The 23,352-nt window shown below is 41.2% G+C and overlaps 2 protein-coding genes across 8 annotated transcripts in view; one reads left to right on the top strand and one right to left on the bottom strand.

The window, feature by feature from the left end:
- The window catches only part of RPL31 (ribosomal protein L31), a 384,238-nt gene that overhangs the window by 259,809 nt on the left and 101,077 nt on the right, over window positions 1–23,352 (top strand). The window lies entirely within an intron of this gene.
- Window positions 4,338–23,352, bottom strand: part of IL1R1 (interleukin 1 receptor type 1) — a 41,350-nt gene continuing 22,335 nt past the window's right edge. For all 7 annotated transcript variants that reach the window (XM_069970957.1, XM_069970950.1, XM_069970951.1 and 4 more), the window contains 9 exons: window positions 21,760–22,003; window positions 21,202–21,385; window positions 19,398–19,566; window positions 15,051–15,116; window positions 13,393–13,522; window positions 12,463–12,602; window positions 9,269–9,412; window positions 6,189–6,356; window positions 4,338–5,167 (listed from right to left, as the gene is read on the bottom strand). In XM_069970957.1, coding sequence (XP_069827058.1) covers window positions 4,809–5,167; window positions 6,189–6,356; window positions 9,269–9,412; window positions 12,463–12,602; window positions 13,393–13,522; window positions 15,051–15,116; window positions 19,398–19,566; window positions 21,202–21,385; window positions 21,760–22,003 — 1,604 coding nt within the window. In that variant the 3' untranslated portion in view covers window positions 4,338–4,808. The remainder of the gene's footprint in view (window positions 5,168–6,188; window positions 6,357–9,268; window positions 9,413–12,462; window positions 12,603–13,392; window positions 13,523–15,050; window positions 15,117–19,397; window positions 19,567–21,201; window positions 21,386–21,759; window positions 22,004–23,352) is intronic.

Genomic DNA, 23,352 nt, shown 5'->3' on the forward strand with positions numbered 1-23,352 from the left:
TGCTGATCTAATAGGGGAGGTCACAGCAGCACAGAGGATGTCAGGAGAGGAGGGGCTGATCTTATAGGGGAGGTCGCAGCGTCCCAGCAGCACAGAGGATGTCAGGAGAGGAGGGTGCTGATCTTATAGGGGAGGTCACAGCAGCACAGAGGATGTCAGGAAAGGAGGGTGCTAATCCTATAGGAGATGGTTCCCCTCTTCCCCCCTTATAGATGGTCACCCTCTTCCCCCCTTATAGATGGCCCCCCTCTTCCCCCCCCGTTATAGATGGTCCCCCTCCCCCCCTTATAGATGGTCCCCCTCTTCCCCCCTTATAGATGGTCACCCTCTTCCCTCCTTATAGATGGTCCCCCTCTTCCCGCCTTATAGATGGTACCCCTCTTCCCCCCCTTATAGATGGTATCCCTCTTCCCCCCCTTATAGATGGTACCCCTTCCCCCTCCCCCCTTATAGATGTCCCCCTCTTCCCCCCCTTATAGATGGTCCCCCTCTTCCCCCCCTTATAGATGGTCCCCCTCTTCCCCCCCCCTTATAGATGGTCCCCCTCTTCCCCCCCTTATAGATGCCCCCCCCTTCCCCCTTATAGATGGTCCCCCTCTTCCCCCCTTATAGATGGTACCCCTTTTCCCCCCCTTATAGCTGGTCCCCCCTTATACCCTTATAGATGGTCACCCTCTCCCCCCCCCCTCTTATAGATGGTCCCCCTCTTTTCCCCCCTTATAGATGGTCCCCCTCCCCTCCCCCCTTTTATAGATGGTCCCCCTCTTCCCCCCCCTTTCCCCCGTGCAGGCAGATTTAAAAAAACATAACAACCCCCCCCCCCCCAAAAAAACTCACCTTACAACCTGTTCCCACGTCGATCCTCTCCTCTCCTGTCCTGCAGGCTCTGTCTGTCCCCCAGCTGTTGTGCAGCTGCCTGATGTGTCCCGTCCTATCCCCCGACAGCGCGCACATCACAGAGCTCCCCGTGCGCCGGAAGTCACAGCCACAGGCGCACGGGGAGCTGTCTGATGCGCGCGCTGCCGGGGGATAGGACGGGACACCTCCGGCAGCTGCGCAACAGCCGGGGGACAGTAAGAGCAGGACTCTTGTGACCGCAAGCAAAACAATGCTTGCGGTCACAAGAGCCTGCAGTGGCGAGGGGGGGCCGGGCCGCAGCGGCATTATAATGTGGGCGCCGTGGCATGGGCCCCCTGGAGCCTCGGGCCCCGGGCGGCCGCCCAAACCGCCCACATTATAATCCGCCATTGTATCCCGCTTCATAGAGGGTCAGTTCCAATAAATTGAATGGAGGTTAATTGTAAAACCACACTCAAGCTGGATACAAGAGCAGTGCCATTTCTGGAAAAAAGAAGTTATGTTTTTCTAATGCTGGATAACCCCTTTAAAGAGACTTTGTCAGTAGGTTTATGCAGCGCTATCTAAGGGTAGCATAAACTAGTGACAAAGAAGCTAAACAGAATGATGCATCACGAACATTGTTCTGTGCAACTGATTCAGAGATATCTTCCTAATAACATGAGCGGTAAGTAGTCCTCTCTATTATTTGCATGAGCTCAGTAGTCCTCAATATTCATGAGAAGCAGAAAACTCCACCCACCAGCTGCTGATTGGCAGCTATCTATCCATTCTGTGTATAGGCAGTCAGCTGCCACTCATTAGCTGGAGGGTGGGTGGAGGGGTGTGGCAAGAATCCTTTTCTCCTGCATATTAGGAGAATGACTGAACAGACTGGTGTAAGTAATACAAATGCTGAACAGATTGGTGTATCACTAGTTTATGCTGCCCTTATTTAAGGCAGCATAAACATAATGGCAATTTCCCTTTAAATCTTCATTTTTATTTTAGATATCTTTTTAGGCTGGGTTCACACTACGTATATTTCAGTCAGTATTGTGGTCCTCATATTGCAACCAAAACCAGGAGTGGATTAAAAACACAGAAAGGATCTGTTCACACAATGTTGTAATTGAGTGGATGGCCGCCATATAACAGTAAATAACTGCCATTATTAACAGCCGTTGTTTTAAAATAACAGCAAATATTTGCCATTAAATGGCGGCCATCCACTCAATTTCAACATTGTGTGAAAAGATCCTTTCTGTGTTTTTAATCCACTGCTTGTTTTGGTTGCAATATAAGGACCACAATACTGACTGAAATATACGTAGTGTGAACCCAGCCTAACCCTACAACAGTTTTTCAGTTTAGTACCATTAATACAGAGGTCCTTTAATTTACAATTGCCTCAAGTTACAATATCTTTAACAAACAATGGTTCTTTCTCGACCCTCGTAACTTGAGACCAGACTCAACATAGATCCTCAATGTCTGCAGCATTGTATGTCACATGTGAGTAGCTAGATGATCAACCAATGAAAGTGGTCATGTTACTGGTAAAAACCCAGTACTACTGTAGTGCATGCAGTGATTGGCTGTCTAGTAGCACCTCTCTACAATACAGTATGATACTACATATTCTACATTGCTCTTCACCTGTGCCAGGATGTGTTGCTCCCTTGAGCACCAGCTGAGGACAGCTTAATTTCTTATCCATATTAGTTAGCTGCTTATTCTCTTTAAATCTTCATTTTATTCTCATTTTGGGATTAGAGATGAGCAAGTAGTAAAATATTCGACTTTCGAGAATTCGAATCGAATAGGCACCGAGATTCGACTATTCGAACGAATATTCGATCTCCTTATAGTCTATGGGAAAAAAATTCTCGGCACTTGGAAATCAAAAATTTGACCACTTGGAGGTCACCAAGTCCCCATGAAACCTCCCTAAATGATGCGAACACCTCCGGAATGACACTGTGACATCAGAGGGAGCATGTCTGGGTGCACACCCCAAAATCGCAGTATAATGCCACTCTCCGCAGTTGGGAAGGAAAAATATTTGCAAACGCTTTACGGCAATGTTCACACATTTAATTCATATTTCTTGCGCAGCATTACATACATGATTGCAATGTGCGTCTGTAGAGCGTCATGTTATTCGCGCGTATCACGCATCATGCTGTAAGAATGTTACTGGAACAGTATGTATGATGTGTCTTTTTCTGGGCTACTGGAACAATATGTATCACGTGCCTTTTACTGGGCTACTGGCACAATAGGCATCACGTGCCTTTTACTGGGCAACTGGCACAATAGGTATCACGTGCCTTTAACTGGGCAACTGGCACAATAGGTATCACGTGCCTTTAACTAGGCAAATGGCACAATAGGTATCACGTGACGTTTACTGGGCTACTGGCACAATAGGTATAAGGTTAACGTGCCCTTAGTGGGCAAAACCAGGAACACTATAAGTCACTTGTACACACAGGGTACTGGAATGAATACAGCTGATGCTGTTATATCATCTATTTCTTAGCACTGAGAAGTGCTTTGGATGCAGACTCCTGAGATAACTTTTTTGCTGGATATTAGTCCTGAAAAGGACTTTTGGGTTCAGTAGTAAGCCTGCCTAAAGGCCCTATTCCACCAACAGATCTGACGACAGATTATCTGCCAAAGATTTGAAGCCAAACCCAGGAGTGGATTTGAAAAGAGGAGAAATCCAGTCTTTCCTTTATGACCTGTTCTCTGTTTATAGTCTGTTCCTGGGTTTGGCTTCAAATCTTTGGCAGATAATCTGTCGTCAGATCTGTTGGTGGAATAGGGCCTTAACCAAAACGCTATTAAAACCTATCTCTCCCTGCTCAAAGATCTCTCCCTGACTAGGTTTAAAGCGCATCTGCGGTCGAGAAGCGGAAGTCAAGTCTTAAATATTCGTGTTCATGTGGTTCAGCTATCCAATGAGGGTAGACGCAGTTTTCGCGCTGCGTGCGTACTTCCAGGGTCCCTCACGGCCTCCCTGCAGGGCTTTCAAATGTTTGCCGCGTATTCGACACACTACTCTATTGTATTCGATTGAATACCTACTCGATCTAATCATATTCGCTCATGTCTATTTGGGATGAAATTTTTGGGAAATTCAGAACCAGTTACCAGTTTTCCATTTTTTTTTTGTACAGTTTTGGTCTCAAGATACAATAATTTAAACATACAATGGTAGTTTCAGAACCAATTAATATTGTAACTTGAAGGACCACTGTATTGTCATCTGAAGGATTTATATACATAAAAATACATGCATTTTACCTTAGTTATTTATGTGTACTCAGTGCCGCTCCATCCCGAAACGTGGGAAAAGCTGGATTTAGCTTTTCCAGGCACCCAGGAAAGAGCAGCACAGAGTTTAGTTTTACTGTAAATTTGCTCATCTCTAGTATCTACCAATATATCTACTTAAACAGGCATTGCTTCTAATTACAACAATGGCAATGTCCCAAAGAAGGTTTTAATGAGGTAGGGTTAGTGTTTATGATTCCTATTATATTAAACATAGAACTAAACAAAGTAAACAATTGAGTACAAAGGTTTCCCATGTACATCCTACCTAATTAGGTGTATTTGATGTTTGAAGCAATGTAATACAAATATAATTGTACAACAATACCTGATAACAAGAACTGTCTTTTGTCTAGGACACACCTGAGATTTTTAGCAGGCCACATGTTATATTTTATAAAAAGTGCTGTTGTAACAGTAGGAGGTAGTAACAGAAATGGTGGCATTGGTGTCAAAGTGTACAAAGAAATCAATGGAAAGTTCAAGGTGATAATATTATTAAGAATAGCAGAAAACTGTGCTGGTGTTTTTGTCCATTGAAGTAGCTCTACTAGTGTTTTTGAATACACATATGGTCTGATAAAAGAATAGGCATGTACAGTATCCAAGTCTTTAAAAGTTCATTTTCACTCTGAATATATGTAGTAAAGTTCCTTGTCAGAGTGACGAGGGGCTACAGGCATCTGATATCGGATATTTTTCCAGAACCTTGAGTTAGGTGAAAGAGCTGCTTCTGTGGATTGTCCTTTCCATCGCACAACACCTTGCTTTTGTTTGATGTACTTTATAGATTCAGGCATGTTTGTGTAGTCCGTTATCTTCTCCATCTCAATCAAAATTACTTTGATTTTATTCCGAATGAGGGCATCATACATGGCTATTTTCTGCTCAAAGTCATCACCTTGCTTTTCACAGAATACATTTCCTAAGACAATGATTACTCTTCTGCTTTGTGAAATGGCCTCATCTACAAGGTCCGCCATAGCTGAAAGTATATCGAAATAATTTTTACATTAAAGATATATAATCATTTATGGGGAAGATAAAAACTGTTTGCACCAAAAAAAAAAAAACCTGACACTTTTGCACCCCCTGCTTGACAAAGGATGTGGTTTATTGGAAGGTGGGTGTGACTTCAGTAAAGGGGTATGACTTTGCTGCACAAAAAAGTGACATTTTTGATGCACATTTTTGCCATACAACAAAGCCATCTAATGGAATGTGCAAACTTGGACTAAACAGTCAGAACATATTTACACATTCCTGCAGTGAAGGGGCTTGTAATATGGAAACATTGAAGTGTTCCTGCACACTTTAGTGTTGCTAGAGCTAGAGACAATGACAGGCAGCCGTGGTCATGCAGCTGCCTGTCATTATCCCCTTAAACATCCCAATCTATAGCAATCGCAGTGTTTAAGGAAGTCTGCCCAGTGTTTGATGGAGTCTGCCCTCAGACAGGCTCTATGAGAAGATCACCGATAGTGCTGATCAATACTATGGCATAGTATTAATCAGTATATGCAATCCAATAATTACATATGTAACTGTAGGAAAAAAAAGTGTAAAAAGTGTAAAGTAAACCCCTAATAAAAGTTTAAACTACTTCCATTCCCAATAAATAAACATATTCGTAGTATGGAGAATTGTCCAGTTTAGTAAAATATAACAATAACAATATTGTTCCTGCACGGTGAACAGATTAAACGAAAAGAGGAAAATAAAAAAACACCAGGATTGCTGATTTTTAAAAATTATATTCAGAATTTTTTTTTTTACAAAAAGCAATAAAAACAAACAACACCTAAACCAGCCCTGTAGGTAGAAAATTAAAAGCTCATTACTTCATTGTCACCTGGACATCCGTGCATCAATGTCCTTCTTTCATGAAGGGGTTAAAATATACAAAGTTTGAGCTATACTATAAGAGACTATACATCATTCCCCAAATCTCTAGTAAAAATATAAGTTTTCCCTATTTGCGAAGATTTATATATAGAAATACTTGCCTAGGCCTGGTAAATCATCTCGTCCAGTTATAAACAATCGGTAGGCACACTGTTTCTCAAGAACTTCTGGCAGCACTTTCAGTACAAATACGTCCATTTCATAGGAACTGGATCCCACAGATTGTTTGGGGCACATTATGTAAGCGTCATACTTCTTCCCATCTGCAACTGAGGCAACATTCATAGGAACAAACTGTTAAGACTAAGCCTTGGTAAAATAGGAGCCCTATATAGAATATGCCTCTCAGGAGGGTTTCAGACACAGCTAAATGGTGGAGGATACTATATGCGTAGCAGATGCCACTGCTTTCAAATGTCCACCTGACTTTATATCTCCTAATGAATCCATGTATACCAAGTGGTAGAAAACATTTATTTAATATTATGAAGTATATACTGATATTTTTTTTTTTTTCGTTTTTTTCGTTTTTAGTATAAGGTAGACAGTGTGAAAGGAGGGACAAAGCAATGGGGTCACCCTTATCAGTAAGATACAGAAATAACCTTCCTTGTCTTCTTTATTTCTTCACAGCTACTTATTCTACTCATTGTATATCTTTGCAATAAATAATGTACCCAATTTCCTGTCCTGATGGAAAAAACACATGAAAAAAAGTCATAGAAAGCTGTGTGTGAACCCATGAAATAGCTGAGTTCTCTCCTCTTTAGTTAAGCATAATAAGTCTTAATCAGAAATATACTGGAATTTGCACCAATTCTTTACACATTGGGTGGCATTTATTAAGTCCGGCGTTTTTTACGCCGGACTTATAAATGCCCCCGCAGCTCCGGCGCTCCGGAGATTTATGTAGAGGCGGACTGCCTCTACATAAATCCCGTGCGCGCCGGTGCGCGCCGCCGAAAACCTACGCCAGCTGAGGACTGGAGTAGGTTTTCGGCGTAAATTTGGGCGGAACGGATGGTAAATCGCGCGGACTCTGAGTCCGCGCCCTCCGTTCCGCCCACTACACGCCCCCTTTCCGCCCCCCCTGGCGTACTCGGCGGAAAGTGCCGATTTGCGAATATTTTATTCGCAAATCGGTCATTTGGGAATAAAAAAATACGCCAAATCGGCACTTTCCGCCGAAAATCATCCGTTCGCCGGATGATACATGTGGCCCTTAATGTGTCTGCAAATCTTTCATAACAGTTTCTAAAATATTTATTCCTTTATTTTTAAATATAATTTTATACACCTATGGCTGTATGCATATTTTCCAGGCAGACCAGAGGCTGCGTTCAACTTCTCTGGCTGCCGGGAGTCAAATGGCAAAACATTCGGTTTGGCTGAACCTGAATGTTTTGTAAGTTCACTCATCACTAGTGATTACTAGAAAATGAAGGAAAGCATTCAAAATATATTGAGGTAGCATATATAATAAAAAAGCACTGTAAACTCTATAATGACCAGGGGCGTAGCTAAGGGTTCAGTCTAGGGGGGGGGGTGAGTAAGTCTCAGTGGGCCCCTAACCGATTAGGTTACCCATAGGGAACCTCAGTAGATGACAATGCTTTCCGAATAATAAAGGGAATATTCTACTACATTATTCATAGTGAACAGGGACTGAGAACAGTGGAAAAGACTTTCTACATTTCACATATAAAACCATGTAAAAATTAAAGGGGCTATCCAGCTTTGAAAAAACATAGCTGTCTTTTTCCAGAAACAGCGGCACTCTCCTCCAATGCTTGGATGTGGTAGTGCAGCTCAGTTCCACTAAAAGAGAATGCAACCAAGTTGTAATACCACAAACATCATAGAGGAAGCTATGGCGCAGTGTTTGTTTTCTATCTAGCCAATCATCCATTCTTCTATCTCTTTATCTCATATCTATCTGTCTAATATCTATTGGGCAGCACGAGGACTACACCATAGCTGATGGTCAATGACCAAATTAGCAACACCCGAAGGGTATACCCGCAGTACCAATAAAGTAAATGTATAGTACAAATGCTGGGTAATAACAATATATAGTCCCATGCAGTTCAAGGCAACTATACTAAATATTCTATATGCAAAAAAGCCAGACTACTGCAACAAAACTAAATGGAATAATTACTTTACTAATTCATAGAAACAATACATGTAAATACATTAAATATGTAGGAGAAATCAGCCCCGATAATCATGGTGTACAGGGTATATTAGAGCAGCCAATTTATGCCTCCATGTAGTATTTAGACCCAATTTTAGCCCTTCTTTAGTTCGCAGGGTCCCTCTATGCTCTCATATAGTGAAAAGGCCACCATCTATACCCTAACATAATAGATTATCCCCCCCTTTTTCCTACATATAGAGGATAGACCCTCCCTGTGCACCCCCATATAGCAGTCTGGCCCCTCTGTACCTTCTTGTTGAAATTCCGCTTCTCTGTGCATCCATGTTGTAATAAGGCCCTCTGTGCCCCAATATAGTAATTATTTCCCTCTGTTTCCATGTAGTAGTAGTAGTTAGGGCCCTCTGTGCCCTCATATAGAAGTTAGACTCCCCTCTGTGCATCTATCTAGTATTTAGACCTCTCTATGCAGGCAACCCCCCCCCAAAAAAAAGGTAGTATCCTCCACGTAGGCATCCCCTCCAGCACCAGCTAAATGGTCAGACACAACATTTGGTAGCTGTGTGGGCCCCCCAGGAGCACTGGTACCTGGCCAGGGGCCACCTACAGCCAATTTGTTAAGTCTGTCTGCAAAAGCAATAGCTTTTGCGGACAACATTAACTGGCTAAATCTTCAGTGGGCCCCGAGCCTGTGTGGGCCCGGGAGCAGCCGCCCCCTCTGCCCCCACCAAATTACGCTACTGATAATGACCTATCACTGAAATGAGCTGAGGTGTAAACCCATATCTGGATGTAAACATATAGGGGAGAAGTTATTGAGACCAATGTATCCAAACCTTAGTAACTAGGGGCCTTATAATCAAAAAGTGATAAACAATGTGTCTTATAGAGTGGTTCTCTATTGTTTTTCATGGAAGGGCCTCTTAAGTTGACATCTAAGATGTTCATATGATCTAACAGGCCAGTTGTAGAAAAGTGGTCTGCATAAGGTAACCGTTCTTTAAAATGATAGTTAAAACGTACCTGTTTGATTTGTATTAATGAAACAGAAACTTCGATACCAAAGGACAATGTCAACTTTAAAAATCCTTATAATAATAACAGATATGATCACAACCAAGAACACCGACATGAAGAAGGCAATTAGGAATCCTTGGAGATTAGGGTCTGAAAACACAACAAAGAAGACAGTATATATTTCTCATTTTCCAGTTAAAAAACTAAAAATACAATTTACAAAAATAAACATTAAGTACAGTATTTATGTTGACAGAATTAAAACGCCAGACTGTGGAGTACCTCAACACACATACTGGGGCAGATATCCTATTACAAATATGCCAGAATTCTGATGCCATTTGCCCCAAAGGCCTGTTTTACATGACTTGAGCTATATTATTTTGTGCTTTCGACACTTATTAGACACTTTTGCACCTTTCCCAAAAGGGGCAAAACCTATTGGGAAATTGGCTTGGTTTCTCTGGAAAGAGGCATGGCCTAAATGCACTGCATGCATTACACACACACATGCATTAGGCCCCATTTACATAATGTTTCTGGGTCTTATCACTGGTATGTTTTTAAATATTATCTAAAAGATATTCCGGCATATACCATGATGCAGCCTTTAATTTCAAGGCCAGGTCGGCCCAGCATTCTTTTTTTTTTCTGTTGTGCTACAAGATTGATTTTAACTACTAAGCTACAGCTCCCTATTGTGCTCTATGATGTCATGCGTGCTGCAAGCTGTCTCTCAATCGTTAAAATCGTTAAAAGTGTACCTGTCGTTATAACTTTCAAAATCTAAACCAAAAGTAGATGTGATATAAAGCAAGTTTTTTTTATCATAAAGAACATGGCTCTTCCTGCCTGTTTTCTGACTTTTTTTTCTCAAAAAGTCAAAAAACAGGAAGTCCTATGTATCCCAGGCCATCTGAGCGCTCACAGAGAGAAGGCAGACATGTGACTGAAGGACGCATTGAGCCATGACTCTCTGTACTGGCCGGGATTCCTGTGTTTAGTTTGTTTTTTCAACCAGCACAAGTCAGAAAATCTGCCTTCAGGAGACTGGACCTGGATTTCTGTAAGTTCAGCTTAGTTTTACAGCATGAGAACAAAAATTATAAATGTATATTGCAAACTTGCTTTATATCACATCTACTGTTGATTTAGATTTTGAAAGTTATAACGACAGGGACACTTTAAAGTGTAATTGTCATTTCAAACTACTTTGCAGAAATCAATGGTACAAGCGAATATAAGAAAGCCTGTTATATATCTTATTTGGCAAAAGAGCTTTCATCTGTACTCAATGCTGCTTTTCCTACAGCTATCTCTAATGTCCTCCTCATACACATGAAGGTTCGGAACGGCTGACGTTTCCTGTGTTCTTTATGTGAAGGGGAAAAGTAAGCTACAGCCAGACAGTTCTGGTGGCAGCTTATCTCTCAGAGAATAATTAGGGTTAATGCAGTGATGCTACATCACACTGACCCCTATAGGCCCTATTGCACAAAGCGATTATCGGCCGTATCTGGATGATTATCGGCCATTAGAGCGGATAAGTTCTTCCTGTAATGAAAGGCATAGATCGGCCAACATGCACAATGTCGGCTGATCGTTGTCTTTTAACGTCTTTCAACATGGGCTATGGGCCCAAATGGCCTATGGGGGCTTCACAGTCGATCTAAAGATCGTCCAGGGACCCCTCCTGCAGCTTACCGCAATAGCCCCCCCCACACACACACACATACACACACACACACACTTACCCACTCGCTGTTGCAGTGTAGTAGCACTGGCAACGAGTGGGAAATGAGGAGCAAGTGAGCGCTGACCTGACAGGTTGGCGCTTGCTTGCCCGTGTAATAGGAGCTTATCTCTAGCAGCAGATTCAGACAACAAATATAAAGTATATACACTGCCCATACAAGCCTATGGAGGTTGGAGGAGCCATAGGGGAAAAGTGAGCAGAAAGAGCTGACAAGCAGACATAGTGAAGACAAATCTTATACTGTTCAATGCTGGTATAATAACTTCTAAAGGGTTTTGTACAATTAGGGAGGATTGTTGTATACAGTTTTTAGTGACTATATAGAGTATAAGAACCAGCACAGAGGCTAGATTGCATCCACACTGCAGCTCAGCAGAGAAAAAGGAGACAAAAAGATGGGGTTTGCAGGGTAGGTGCAATATACTAGTTATATAATGGGCAGATATATATGTGTATCTGCCAGATAGATAGATACAGTGCCAATACAAAAGTATTGGCACCCCTGCAATTCTGTCAGATAATACTTAATTTCTTCCAGAAAATGATTGCAATCACAAATGCTTTGATATTAATCTCTTCATTTAATTTGTCTTCAATGTCTTCTTTTGTGTTTTTTCATTGCAAGCAAAAAAAAAACGAAGATATTATTACTAAAGCATTTGTGATTGCAATCATTTTGTGGAAGAAATTGAGTATTATCTGACAGAATTGCAGGGGTGCCAATACTTTTGGCCAGCACGATAGATAGATAGATAGATAGATAGATAGATAGATAGATAGATAGATAGATCCGACAGATCTCATACACTGCCACTAGTAGACAATGTTTGTTATCCAGCAAAAGTCTTTTTCTTTCAAATCAACTGGTATTTACTTCTGTTTTAAAATCTCAAGTCTTCCCATACTTATCAACTGCTGTATATCCTGCAGGAAATGTTTTCTTTTTGGTCTGACACAGTGCTCTGAGAGCACTGTGTCAGCTGCACTATAGTCACTTTTACTGTATAGATCAATATATTTAGCAGTCATCACACCCCCACCCTTCATCCTTCTACTGTCCAAGCTGAGCGATGTTCGGGTCCCCTGCTGACCAATGCCGCAGCCACTTTCGAGATGGACGCGTCTCAGTGGTGAAAGACCGCTTAACCAGTCACTGTCTAAGATGGGACAATGCAACCAGTGATTGGCTGAATGGATTGTCACAGCTGAGACGAGCCCACCTCAAAAGTGGCAGTGGGAACCTTTAGTAGGGGGCCTGAAGACACCGGGGTAGTGTAGTGAGGTAAGAATAGCATCTTTATTATGTTCAACGGAAGAGCAGCAGTATACAAAACGTTTTCTATTGCTGGAGTACCCCTTACACACGTTTACTAAAAAATCCTTAGTATCCCTTCTATACTATTATAAAATAATTAATCCGCTAAAATAAAAGCTCAATACATACCTGGTTTTTTAAATTCAACATAAAACATGATATTTGTCGTATATATCTGACAGTAAAACTTCCTGTTGAAGTCCTCCTCAATAACTTTTGTAAAGTTTAAAGTCATGAAGTTCTCTGTTCCATCTTCTGTAGAATTAGTTCTAAGGGAAAATGGAATAATATATCAAGAAACCGATAAAGGGTTTATAGCATAAGAATATTGACCTAAAGGGGTTGTCTGGAACTTTTTAATAAACTAGCATTGCATTGACTTCTGTGTGGGGTACGCTCTATATACACTTTTATTATTTATTTCTAGCTCATTGTGTGTCACATGGCCACTCTGCTTGAGATTTCTTTACTTCTTGTGATGTCACGTTCAATATCTGTTTCCTTTTTCACATGATCACAAGTAGAGTCATCAGGTGGGTGGGGCAGGTGTCCCTCCCATGGGCTGGCTGGAATTCCACATAGATTTTAGCCCTGCCCATGTAGGCGGAGCTAATAGTGGAGCTCAGTAGAAGCTGTAGCAGAAAGGGCAGCATGAAATAGAGGACAGCAGGGGCTTACAGCTACATTGTGGGTGACACGGAGGCTTCCATTTCTGCCCCAGCTTCTACTAAGCTCCAATATTAGCTCCACTCACAGGGGCAGGGCTAAAATCAAAGTGAAATTTCAGCCAGCCCATAGGAGGGACACCTGTAAAAAACAGGTTCCAGTACTTTTATGAGTTTTACAAACTGTAATGGAATAAAGAATATGATAAGTAACCACTTTACTTTTCTTTTTTCTTTGTTCTTTTTCTCTCTCTCTCTTGGGCTTAGGTGTTAGGGTCTGGATATAATTTTGTATTATGTATTCTATATTGAACTGTTTTTAAGTATGTGAATCTTGTATGGAAAAAAATAAATAAAAAAAAGGTAAAAAAAAAAAAAATAAGTAACCACTTACTCTGTATATCCCATTGTAACTCTGTCATCTTCAGTATAGAATGACATCATCATTCCACTGTAAGTCCATAACAAAGTGGTGATTTCATCTTTGATGGTGGTAACCTTACAGGTAAGTGTAATAGAAGATCCTGTAAAAACGTTACCATAGAACATTCAGTTACGAGCACACATAAAATTTGCATAGATATAGTCACAAAATTCAGCAAGATAGCAGTCATGCAACAGCTCAGCAATGCTCGCTTCTAACAGTAGTGATGAGGAATGATATTGTCTTCACACTTTTGATTTATATAGATAGACACCAGCTTTTACTGGTTGTTTTAACTGACTTTAGGCCCTTTTACATGGGTTGATTATCGGCAACAACGATATCCAGCCAGTGTATCAGCCAACAAGCCGGCAAACGCCTAATGGTCAGTTAGTTAGATTTTTTGGGCACCATAAAATTTATTGGCTGCAGATCTCTTTGTGTGAACAGGAGATGCATGGCTGACAGCAATGTATTCTGTGCAATCGTTTGTGCGGCCTGGCTGTGTCATTTATCTTGCGTTGTAAGGGCTCATTTGCATCCTTGCACAGACAAATAGGTTGTGTAAAAGGACCCTTTGGCTCATTTTACAATGCATTTTAAGTATATGCTTACTGTATGTGCCAGGAATGACCCTGCTGTATATGGTAATATTTCCTTATAACAGGAGATGTTCCTGTTGAGGGATCCACAAGAAGGGTAGTAAAGAAGAAGCAAGTAACTACAGACGAGTTAGCTTGACATCTGTAATAGTAAATAAGCTCTTTAAAAAAATAATTGAATGAAAGTAAGTGGGGAATGCCGCTCTAATCTGAAGCCCTATCCTCCCACCCACACACATACATACATACACACATACACACACACACATACATATACACATAGACATATACACACACATACATATACACACACATACATACACACACATACACATACATACATACATACATATATACACACACACACATACACACAGGGCTTTGCACAAAAATTAGTAAGACTTTGCACGGGTCTATGTTTGGCACAGACCTTGATAAATGTTCCTCTTAGTGCTTAGCACACAAAAAGCCATATTTACAAAGTATGTATGGAAGAGTATACTAGACAGATTTCAAGAATGGAGAATATTTCATCTTTAATAGTAAATAAGCTCTTTAAAAATATAATTGAATGAAAGTAAGTGGGGAATGCCGCTCTAATCTGAAGCCCTATTCTCCCACCCACACACATACATACATATACACACACACACATACATATATACACACACACACATATATATATATACACACACATACATACACACAGGTCTTTGCACAAAATTAGTAAGACTTTGCACAGGTCTATGTTTGGCACAGACCTTGATAAATGTTCCTCTTAGTGCTTAGCACACAAAAAGCCATATTTACATAGTATAGTAAGAGTATACTAGACAGATTTCAAGAATGGAGAATATTTCAATGTAGAATTTAATGGCTCTATATAGAATCAGAAGCGCATAAAAGAAGAAGGTGGTTTAGGTACCTTTACAGACACTGTTATGGCTACTTCAGTTGTCACATGGCCACATTCGTGAGCTCCTGTGCTGTAAATAAATTATATTTTTAAAGCACAGCACAACTCACCTAATTCCACATCTATTACATTATTTCTGGGGAATTCCACAACAGGTTCAGTTTTTTCTGGTACATCTATAAAGAATTGAAAAAAACCCATGTACTGTTAATGTTTTTTAAACAGAACTACAGAAATACAGAACTACTATAGATTGACATTTGTGGTTTTACCAGAGAAAGAGCCATAACATTTATATTGTATAAGTTCCCCTCTTGCCATCCGACCTGTAAAAGCATGGGCTACACAGGAATTCTGAAATTGTCTGGTGGCACCAAGATGTTGGCAGCAGTCCTGTAGTGCGGTGGGGTCTCTGTGGATCGCACTTGTTTTTACAGCACATGCACAGCTTAATCAGGCTGCCATACTGTCATGATCGCGCCTGAAAAGGCATCAGTGCCACCCTCTGCTGCGAAGATTCGACCTCTGCGCCAAAGACTGCGATTTTGGCCATAATCTTCCATTTATTCTGTGTTTTGTTTGCCTTGTTTTTGCCCTGTCTGAACTGTGTCTTATTCCTTCTGGTCTGCAAATTGTTTTCCCTGCCCCACCCGTGTCTGTTCTTCTAAGTTTCCTCTGGTCATGTAACAGTTAACCTGCCTTGCCTCAGTGATTGACAGCTGGTCCCTTCTATCATCTTCTGAACTTGGTTTCTGGTGTCCTATTTAAGATTTCAGCTTCTGCCTGTGCCTTGCCGGTTATTGACTTAGTCTCTGCCTGCTTGTGTGTTCTGTTTCTTTGCTTCTCCTGATTTCTGCCTTGTATCTTTTGACCTCGCTTGCTTACTGCCTGCCCCCGACCATATTGCCTGTTATTTGACTACTCTTTTGGATCCTGATTTTGTACCTTTGCTGCCAGACTGTTGTGACCCGGATTGCTGACTATTCTTATTGTGTTTGTTCGTTTTGTCTTGTCTATTGTATCATGTATCCAGGCCAGGGATTGCCGCCAAGTTGTCCGCTGCCATTTTAGGGCAGATTGCGGCAATTAGGTAGGGACAGTGGGAGGGGCTGAGCTCAGGGCTCACTGTCTCTGTGTGTTTGGTGTGACTGGTCGTGACATAATAACCGGCCATACAATATTTTTTTTAACTCCTTACCTGTGGCCAGTAATGGACTCAGCACAGGAGTTATCTGTCCGTTTTGAGGGTCTTGCTAACCTTGTTTTTGAGCTGGCCAAACAGGTCCAGCTATTGGTCCAGCAGCTACCAGCTACCACTCCTGCCACCCCAGTGGTCACACTCAAGGAGCCTGACAAGTGTTCTGGGGACCTGAACACATATGTGACGTTCAGAGATGCTTGGGTCAGTCACCCCACCCCTAGCTCCCTTGAAGAGGCCATTTCCCTGGCGATTACCATTGATCGCACGCTAAGACCACGCCTAGACCACCCCTGTGTCATTAATGTTCCTAGTTCTGTCCCCTCCAAACCTCTGCCTACTATGTCTCGTCCTCTGGTCACCATAGAGAAACCTTCAGAACTGGGCAAAATTAAAAGATCTCTGGCCCGTAAAGAACAAAGAAGACTGAACGGACTATGTTTTTACTGCGGAGAAAGTGGACATTTCATCAGCTATTGTACCAAGCGTTCCCCGAAGCCAGATCATCAACGTCCAGATGACAACCAGGATAGTCATCTGGGCGCCCAGGTACTTGTGGGTGGTCTTGATGTGCATTATCCTGTTAATGAACCTACCAATGCTATATCTGTGATTTCATGTAATGTGGAAGTTGGCTCTGTGGGTCCCGCAGAGGATACCATGTCTAATTCGTGTAATGTGGAAATAGGCTCTATATATCCTGGTGATTTTTCCACGTCGGTATCTTCATGTAATGCTGAATTTGGATCTGTGTCTGGTACCGATATGAGTGGTTATGGGAGATCTGTCAGGAGACCGGTTACCTATTTCTTGGAGTCGGATTCTGATGAATGGGAGACGGACGATGAGATCTCTAGCGATGTTGAGACCTGTATTGTAAGAGGTCCTTTTCCTCCTGGGTCTGGTGAGGGTCCGGAGGCCCCTCATAAAAGGGGGGGTAATGTCATGATCGCGCCTGAAAAGGCATCAGTGCCACCCTCTGCTGCGAAGATTCGACCTCTGCGCCAAAGACTGCGATTTTGGCCATAATCTTCCATTTATTCTGTGTTTTGTTTGCCTTGTTTTTGCCCTGTCTGAACTGTGTCTTATTCCTTCTGGTCTGCAAATTGTTTTCCCTGCCCCACCCGTGTCTGTTCTTCTAAGTTTCCTCTGGTCATGTAACAGTTAACCTGCCTTGCCTCAGTGATTGACAGCTGGTCCCTTCTATCATCTTCTGGACTTGGTTTCTGGTGTCCTATTTAAGATTTCAGCTTCTGCCTGTGCCTTGCCGGTTATTGACTTAGTCTCTGCCTGCTTGTGTGTTCTGTTTCTTTGCTTCTCCTGATTTCTGCCTTGTATCTTTTGACCTCCCTTGCTTGCCACCTGCCCCCGACCATATTGCCTGTTATTTGACTACTCTTTTGGATCCTGATTTTGTACCTTTGCTGCCAGACTGTTGTGACCCGGATTGATGACTATTCTTATTGTGTTTGTTCGTTTTTTGTCTTGTCTATTGTATCACGTATCCAGGCCAGGGATTGCCGCCAAGTTGTCAGCTGCCATTTTAGGGCAGATTGCGGCAATTAGGTAGGGACAGTGGGAGGGGCTGAGCTCAGGGCTCACTGTCTGTGTGTTTGGTGTGACTGGTCGTGACACATACAGTTTATTTTAAAGTCATGTTAACACTTTGACTTTTGTCACGGTGATCAAACTGCTCCTAAAATATTTTTGCAGTGTGGAGAGGTGCATCATCCTATTCTAAAAGGTCACATTGTTATTAGATAAAATGACAGTCAATAAGGGCTGTGCTTGGTCTTCAACAATGTTTAGGTGATACTATACTCAGAACATTGGCCACAGCATTGTGCTGCATCTGTTAGCTCTTCTCCCCATTGTGTACCTCAATGCACATCCACAGACCAACAGCAAGTCTTTTTATTACTCCATGGGTCAGTTCTGATGTTCCTGGGCCTTCAGAGATGGAGTGGGGTTTAGCATAGACACTCAGACCTGTCTGCATTTCTGTAGTCCTATATACAGTAAGCTGTGTTAGGCTATGTTCACACAAAGTGAAAAATAAAGATAAGGCAGCCGATTTTGCTATTTAAAATAACATCCATTTTTGCTGTGATTTAACTGACTGCAATGCATTGAAGTCAATATAAAGATGGACGTCCATTACACACAATATATTGAACGGATGTTTTTACCACAGACATCAAAATAATTATTATGACAATTATTTTCGGACGTCTTTTGCAAACAGCTTTTTATTAGTTGTTCACACTTTTTTGTCACTGTTCTTTCTCCGTTTTTACTATTACATTCAATGGACTTTTCAAGTAAGCCGCACCCAAAGGCCAATTAGTAACCAAACTAGAATAATGTAAAAACACCAGTCATTGCACTAAGAGGAAGTCAGACAGCTAAATAACGTCCGTTATTTTAGACTTAAAATGACTGATGTCATTTTAAATGGAGCTGAATAGCTATGAAGCGATTACCTCCATAGTCCTGTTCCCTGATGTAAGCCCCAGCTTAAAGTGAATCTGCCATGATTTGAAAGGTGAGGGAGACTTCCTGGGTCACAGTACAGGGCTGTAGACCCCGCTTTGCAGACCATCCCCTCCTCCACTCACGCTCCCACCCAGTACAGGGAGCTCTTAAACCAAAGCATTGCTCTTAAACCAAGTCAAAATTTTGAAAAACTGTGAGCTCTTAAACCAAATATATAACACAAGGCCACAGCATAACATAGGGACTTAGGGACTATGTAGATCCATTGCAAAATTCACATAACTTCTACAAAAATCCAGGTTGCTACAGTTACTGTATATATACCATACTTTGTGTGTTTTTATTCTTTTCTTTTTACCTATCATAAGTTACATAAAGTAAAACAACAGCTTCTAAAAGCTTGTTATATGTCTTATTTTGGCCACACCATATCCTTGTTTTAAGTCGTCGCCATGCAGTACAGATAATTGTGATTGAGAATGCTACATACATGTATATGTTTACATAAGAATGAGTGGTATTTACTCTAATTAAAATGATCCCATGGTTTTAATAATCATGAATAATAAATCAGTTCTGATAAATATTCAAAATATCAGGAGGGTAGAATCAGGAATTTGTCATAAGATATCTTTCATTGATTCTTCTTTATTTAGGAGTACTTAGTGCTTTCCTCCGACTATGATGTCAAGCATGGTTTTTACTGTATAAATTAAATTCTATTTAAACATCTAATAATATTATAATGGGTAGTAATACTTACCTAAAATAGTGAATTCAGTTGTACGGGAGATGTTATAAATTACACCATTATATGATAGCGACACTTCACAAGTATAATTCCCACTATCTTGCATGGTCACATTATTGATAATCAGAGTTTTACCAATGATAGAATAGCGTTGACCATCCAGGTTAAGAGGCTGGCATTCCTGTGCACAAAATACAAAAAAAGATCATTATTTATCTCTTCCCATTAGGCATGCTTTTCTACAGCAATGTCACACGGAAAGGTGTCTAAAAGCATGGACATGTCTTCTAATGCTCCCTGGCCACTGAAGCAATAAAATCCCCCTTGATATGGTAGCATCCAGCCAGCTATATAAATAAACTGGATGGGTGGAATTCTGTATTTTTTTATTTTATATTTATTTTTTATTATGTATTTTTTTTTATTATTCCTTTCCCCTTTCTTTTAATCTCCCTGGCTTATTCCTTAAGATTCTTGTTTATATTTTTTTGGAAGGGGGGGGTAGGTAGATATTATAATTATCTGAGTTAGTTGTGGGAATGAGAGTGGGGTCGATCCTGAGGTCAGCGGAGAGATTCAGTCCGGAAATATTGATGTGTGTAAAATGTTAATCTAGAATTTGTTTTACCTATCCCTGTACAAATTTTTTTTAAAACTTGAATGATTTTTCTAATATGAAATGTAGATATGAAATGTAATAAAGTTATAAAAAAAAAAAAAACAGGATCTACCATGTACAGTGGAGGTAAATTTGTTTATAAATCGCCAATGCTCCACTGACAAATCTGCCAAAATTTGGAGGCCCAAATCTTCAAAGCTTTTTGTCCACCTTATACAAAGATTTCCACATAGGTGTATTTTCACTCACTAGTCACTATAAAAAAAAAAGCCTGAGTGACAGGCTGCTCAGCCAATCACTGGCTGGGAAGGGACCGCCACGGCCAGTGATTGGCTGAGCGGCCTGACACTCTAGAGGTGGCTGTAAGGAGAAGGAAGGAAGACACCAGGGAGCTTGGACAGGTAATGTATATTATTGCACTTTTAAAGTTGGGGGCTGCACGGACATCGCTAACGATATCCAAGCAGTATTTGCTGCATGATGGTCGAGACGTGTAATAGGCTCAGTAAATGAGCACCAATCTAGCAGATTGGTGCTCTTTTACAGTTGTGATTGGACTGTGTAATACGGCCCTTAGTGTTGACACATCCTACAATACGGATCTGTTGCAGAAAATCTGCAGTGTGTGAACATACCCTGAAAAAGACAATGTGTAACAGCTGTGTGCGAGAAACTGGCAGTGGTGCTGTGGGAGGGATGTTGGCAGGGTGGGAGAACTGTGATCTGGGAGAGCTGAAATAAAATTCTGGGAATTTTCGTACTGAGCAGCTGATTAACCAGGAAATGGAGAATATTAATATTGGCAGCAGTACATATTTACAAAAAAAGTTTTAGTTGATTTCAAGCAGCCAGGTAAGTACTACGCTATGCCTTTATAGCATTTTTCAATCCGATGTCAGAGTACCCTTTAAGTAGTCTGACTGTGACAGATTATTAGATGTCTCGATATACAGTATGATTGCATACAAAGTATGTAAACTGTTCATTGGTAAAAATAAAAGTGCAGTTACACAGGATTATGTAACCTTTTGCTTGATCTAGTACCCACCACACAACTCAAGATAGTCAATGGAAGTTGTCTATGCAAATCTACAGCTTGGTAAAACAAAGATACATGTATTTGTGGGTTGTAGTTTTCAAGTTCAGGTGAAATGTATCAAATAAAATAAAACAGGACATTAAATAAAATAATAATACCTTAAACCATTTGACTGGTGATTTTCTGTAATCGACATAATAGTCTATTTTTTTGCACTCAATTGTAAGTGATGGCAGCATCGTTTCTTGACTCCGAAACCTCACTGTATGATTGTAGCAGAGGCCGTCATTATATTCAAACACTACTACTCGCCTAATCTTCTTGATGCAGTAAGTAGAGTTTCTATATGTAAGAAAAGCATAAAATCAGTACCAAGAAGAAAACACTAGATATATAACCTACTACAACACAGCAGGCAGTGGCATCTCCAAGTAATGAAAGACCCTCATTATAAGGGCTTTTCCTCCACAAGAACAGAGCAATTCACTCCATAGTGATATCATTAGCTAAAACAGGTGAGGTTGCCATCAGGATTGCGGATGCTTGTGAAAACTGGCATGCTTAGCAAGGCTGACTGTCTCTGATGTATTGTATCAACTCTTTACCTTTTTGTTTTAAGTGTCTTATTGTTTATGTGTGTAATAGGCTATTGTTCACATGCATATATCGTAGACTGTAAATCTCTTCTTTTTGTCTAATGGACAGCTGTTTCTTACCTGAAAACACATTGATACAATCCACTATCATGTATATCCGCAGGGATAAACCTTAGGTACTTTTGATCTTGATGAACTCTTGCTTGTCTGTCTGAGGTAATTTCTGTTTGTGAGTCCATTCTTATCCAAGATGCATTGAAATCTTTCTTCTCAAATAACCGGTCAAGTGGGCAGAGAGCATAAAGAGGCTCCCCAACTCTTGCATATTCGACATCAAATTCCACTCCATCATCAATACAGACCTCTACAAGGTAAAACATACTGATCCATATACATTTCTCATGAAAAACATATCAATAAGAATTGTTTTATTAACACATTTTCCAGTTACTTCTGCATAAAGTTTAAAACATAATATACTACAGCAGGGTGGTTATAGGGCTGATGATATAGCATTTCTAGTACTTTCTATAGTTCCTATTAAAAGGACTTTCTGAATAAAAAACACTGATGGCCTATGTACAGGATATTCCATCGATGATTGGCGGCAGGGCGGCTCCAGGTTTGTGCGGGCCCTTAGGTGACTGAGCTTCAGAGGGCCCCTTATCCATCCACTATGCACCCATCATCCACACACTATGCACAATTACTTGACACACCACTCATACACAAACACACATTACTGACACACACATTACTGATACAGACACTTAGGCTGCAGTCACACATTCTGTGTTCTGTCCGTGAAACATGGATGACACAGACAGTAAATGTCCTTTATTAACATCATGCCGGGAGCGGGGAAACAGTTTGAATCTTGATGTTGATACATCATTCTGTGCGGGGAAACAGTCCAGGACAGGCATTCACCAACCATGTCGTCAGTGTCTCACGGACAGAACACGGAACGTGTGAATCTGTCAGATAATCTGTGTAAATGGACCCTTACTGACACATACATTACTGACACACACAGCACTTACAGTCTTCTCCCTCTTCCTCTCGGATGTGATCAGGTCCTTCTCTTTCTCTGTGCAGGACACTAACAGGTCCTGCTCCTTCTCTGTCTTCTCATGTTCAGTCTGCTCACCCTGCACTACAGTGAGTGGGCTGAACATTACTTTATCAGGCTCCTCTCCCTCTCTGGGCCCCTGGAGGTGCTGTGGGTCCCGGCACTTGACCAGGTAAGCCTGTTGCTGACGCAGGCCCTGATTAGTGGGAACTGCCACAATGCTGGAAATAACGTATGGGATCTGTAAACCTCAACTTCATATATTGCTTGTAGTAGCAGTGATGGGTAGCTGCATAGCAGCTCCCATTCACTTCAATGGGACTTACCCATAAGTTATCTAGTGCCACCACTACAAACAATATACAGAAGCAGAACCTTCTGGCTCCTGTACACTGTTTGTTTCCTGCCCTGTGCAAAGTTGATCAGATGTCCTGTTCTTGATGCAGTGGATAGGTTAACAATTGTTTCTGGCCACAAAAACTCCTTCAATAGAAGATTACTGTGTTTCTGTAGCCTACATTTTCAGGAAAACAGCCAGGCAGAGTATAATATACAAGAGAACGTATAATTTTAAGGAACTCAATAAAGGCACACCAGGCTGGAGAATAAGGCTACAATGGAATCACATAGTGGCATAGCCC

This window comes from Dendropsophus ebraccatus, chromosome 5 (assembly GCF_027789765.1).
Source record: "Dendropsophus ebraccatus isolate aDenEbr1 chromosome 5, aDenEbr1.pat, whole genome shotgun sequence".
Taxonomy (NCBI): domain Eukaryota; kingdom Metazoa; phylum Chordata; class Amphibia; order Anura; family Hylidae; genus Dendropsophus; species Dendropsophus ebraccatus.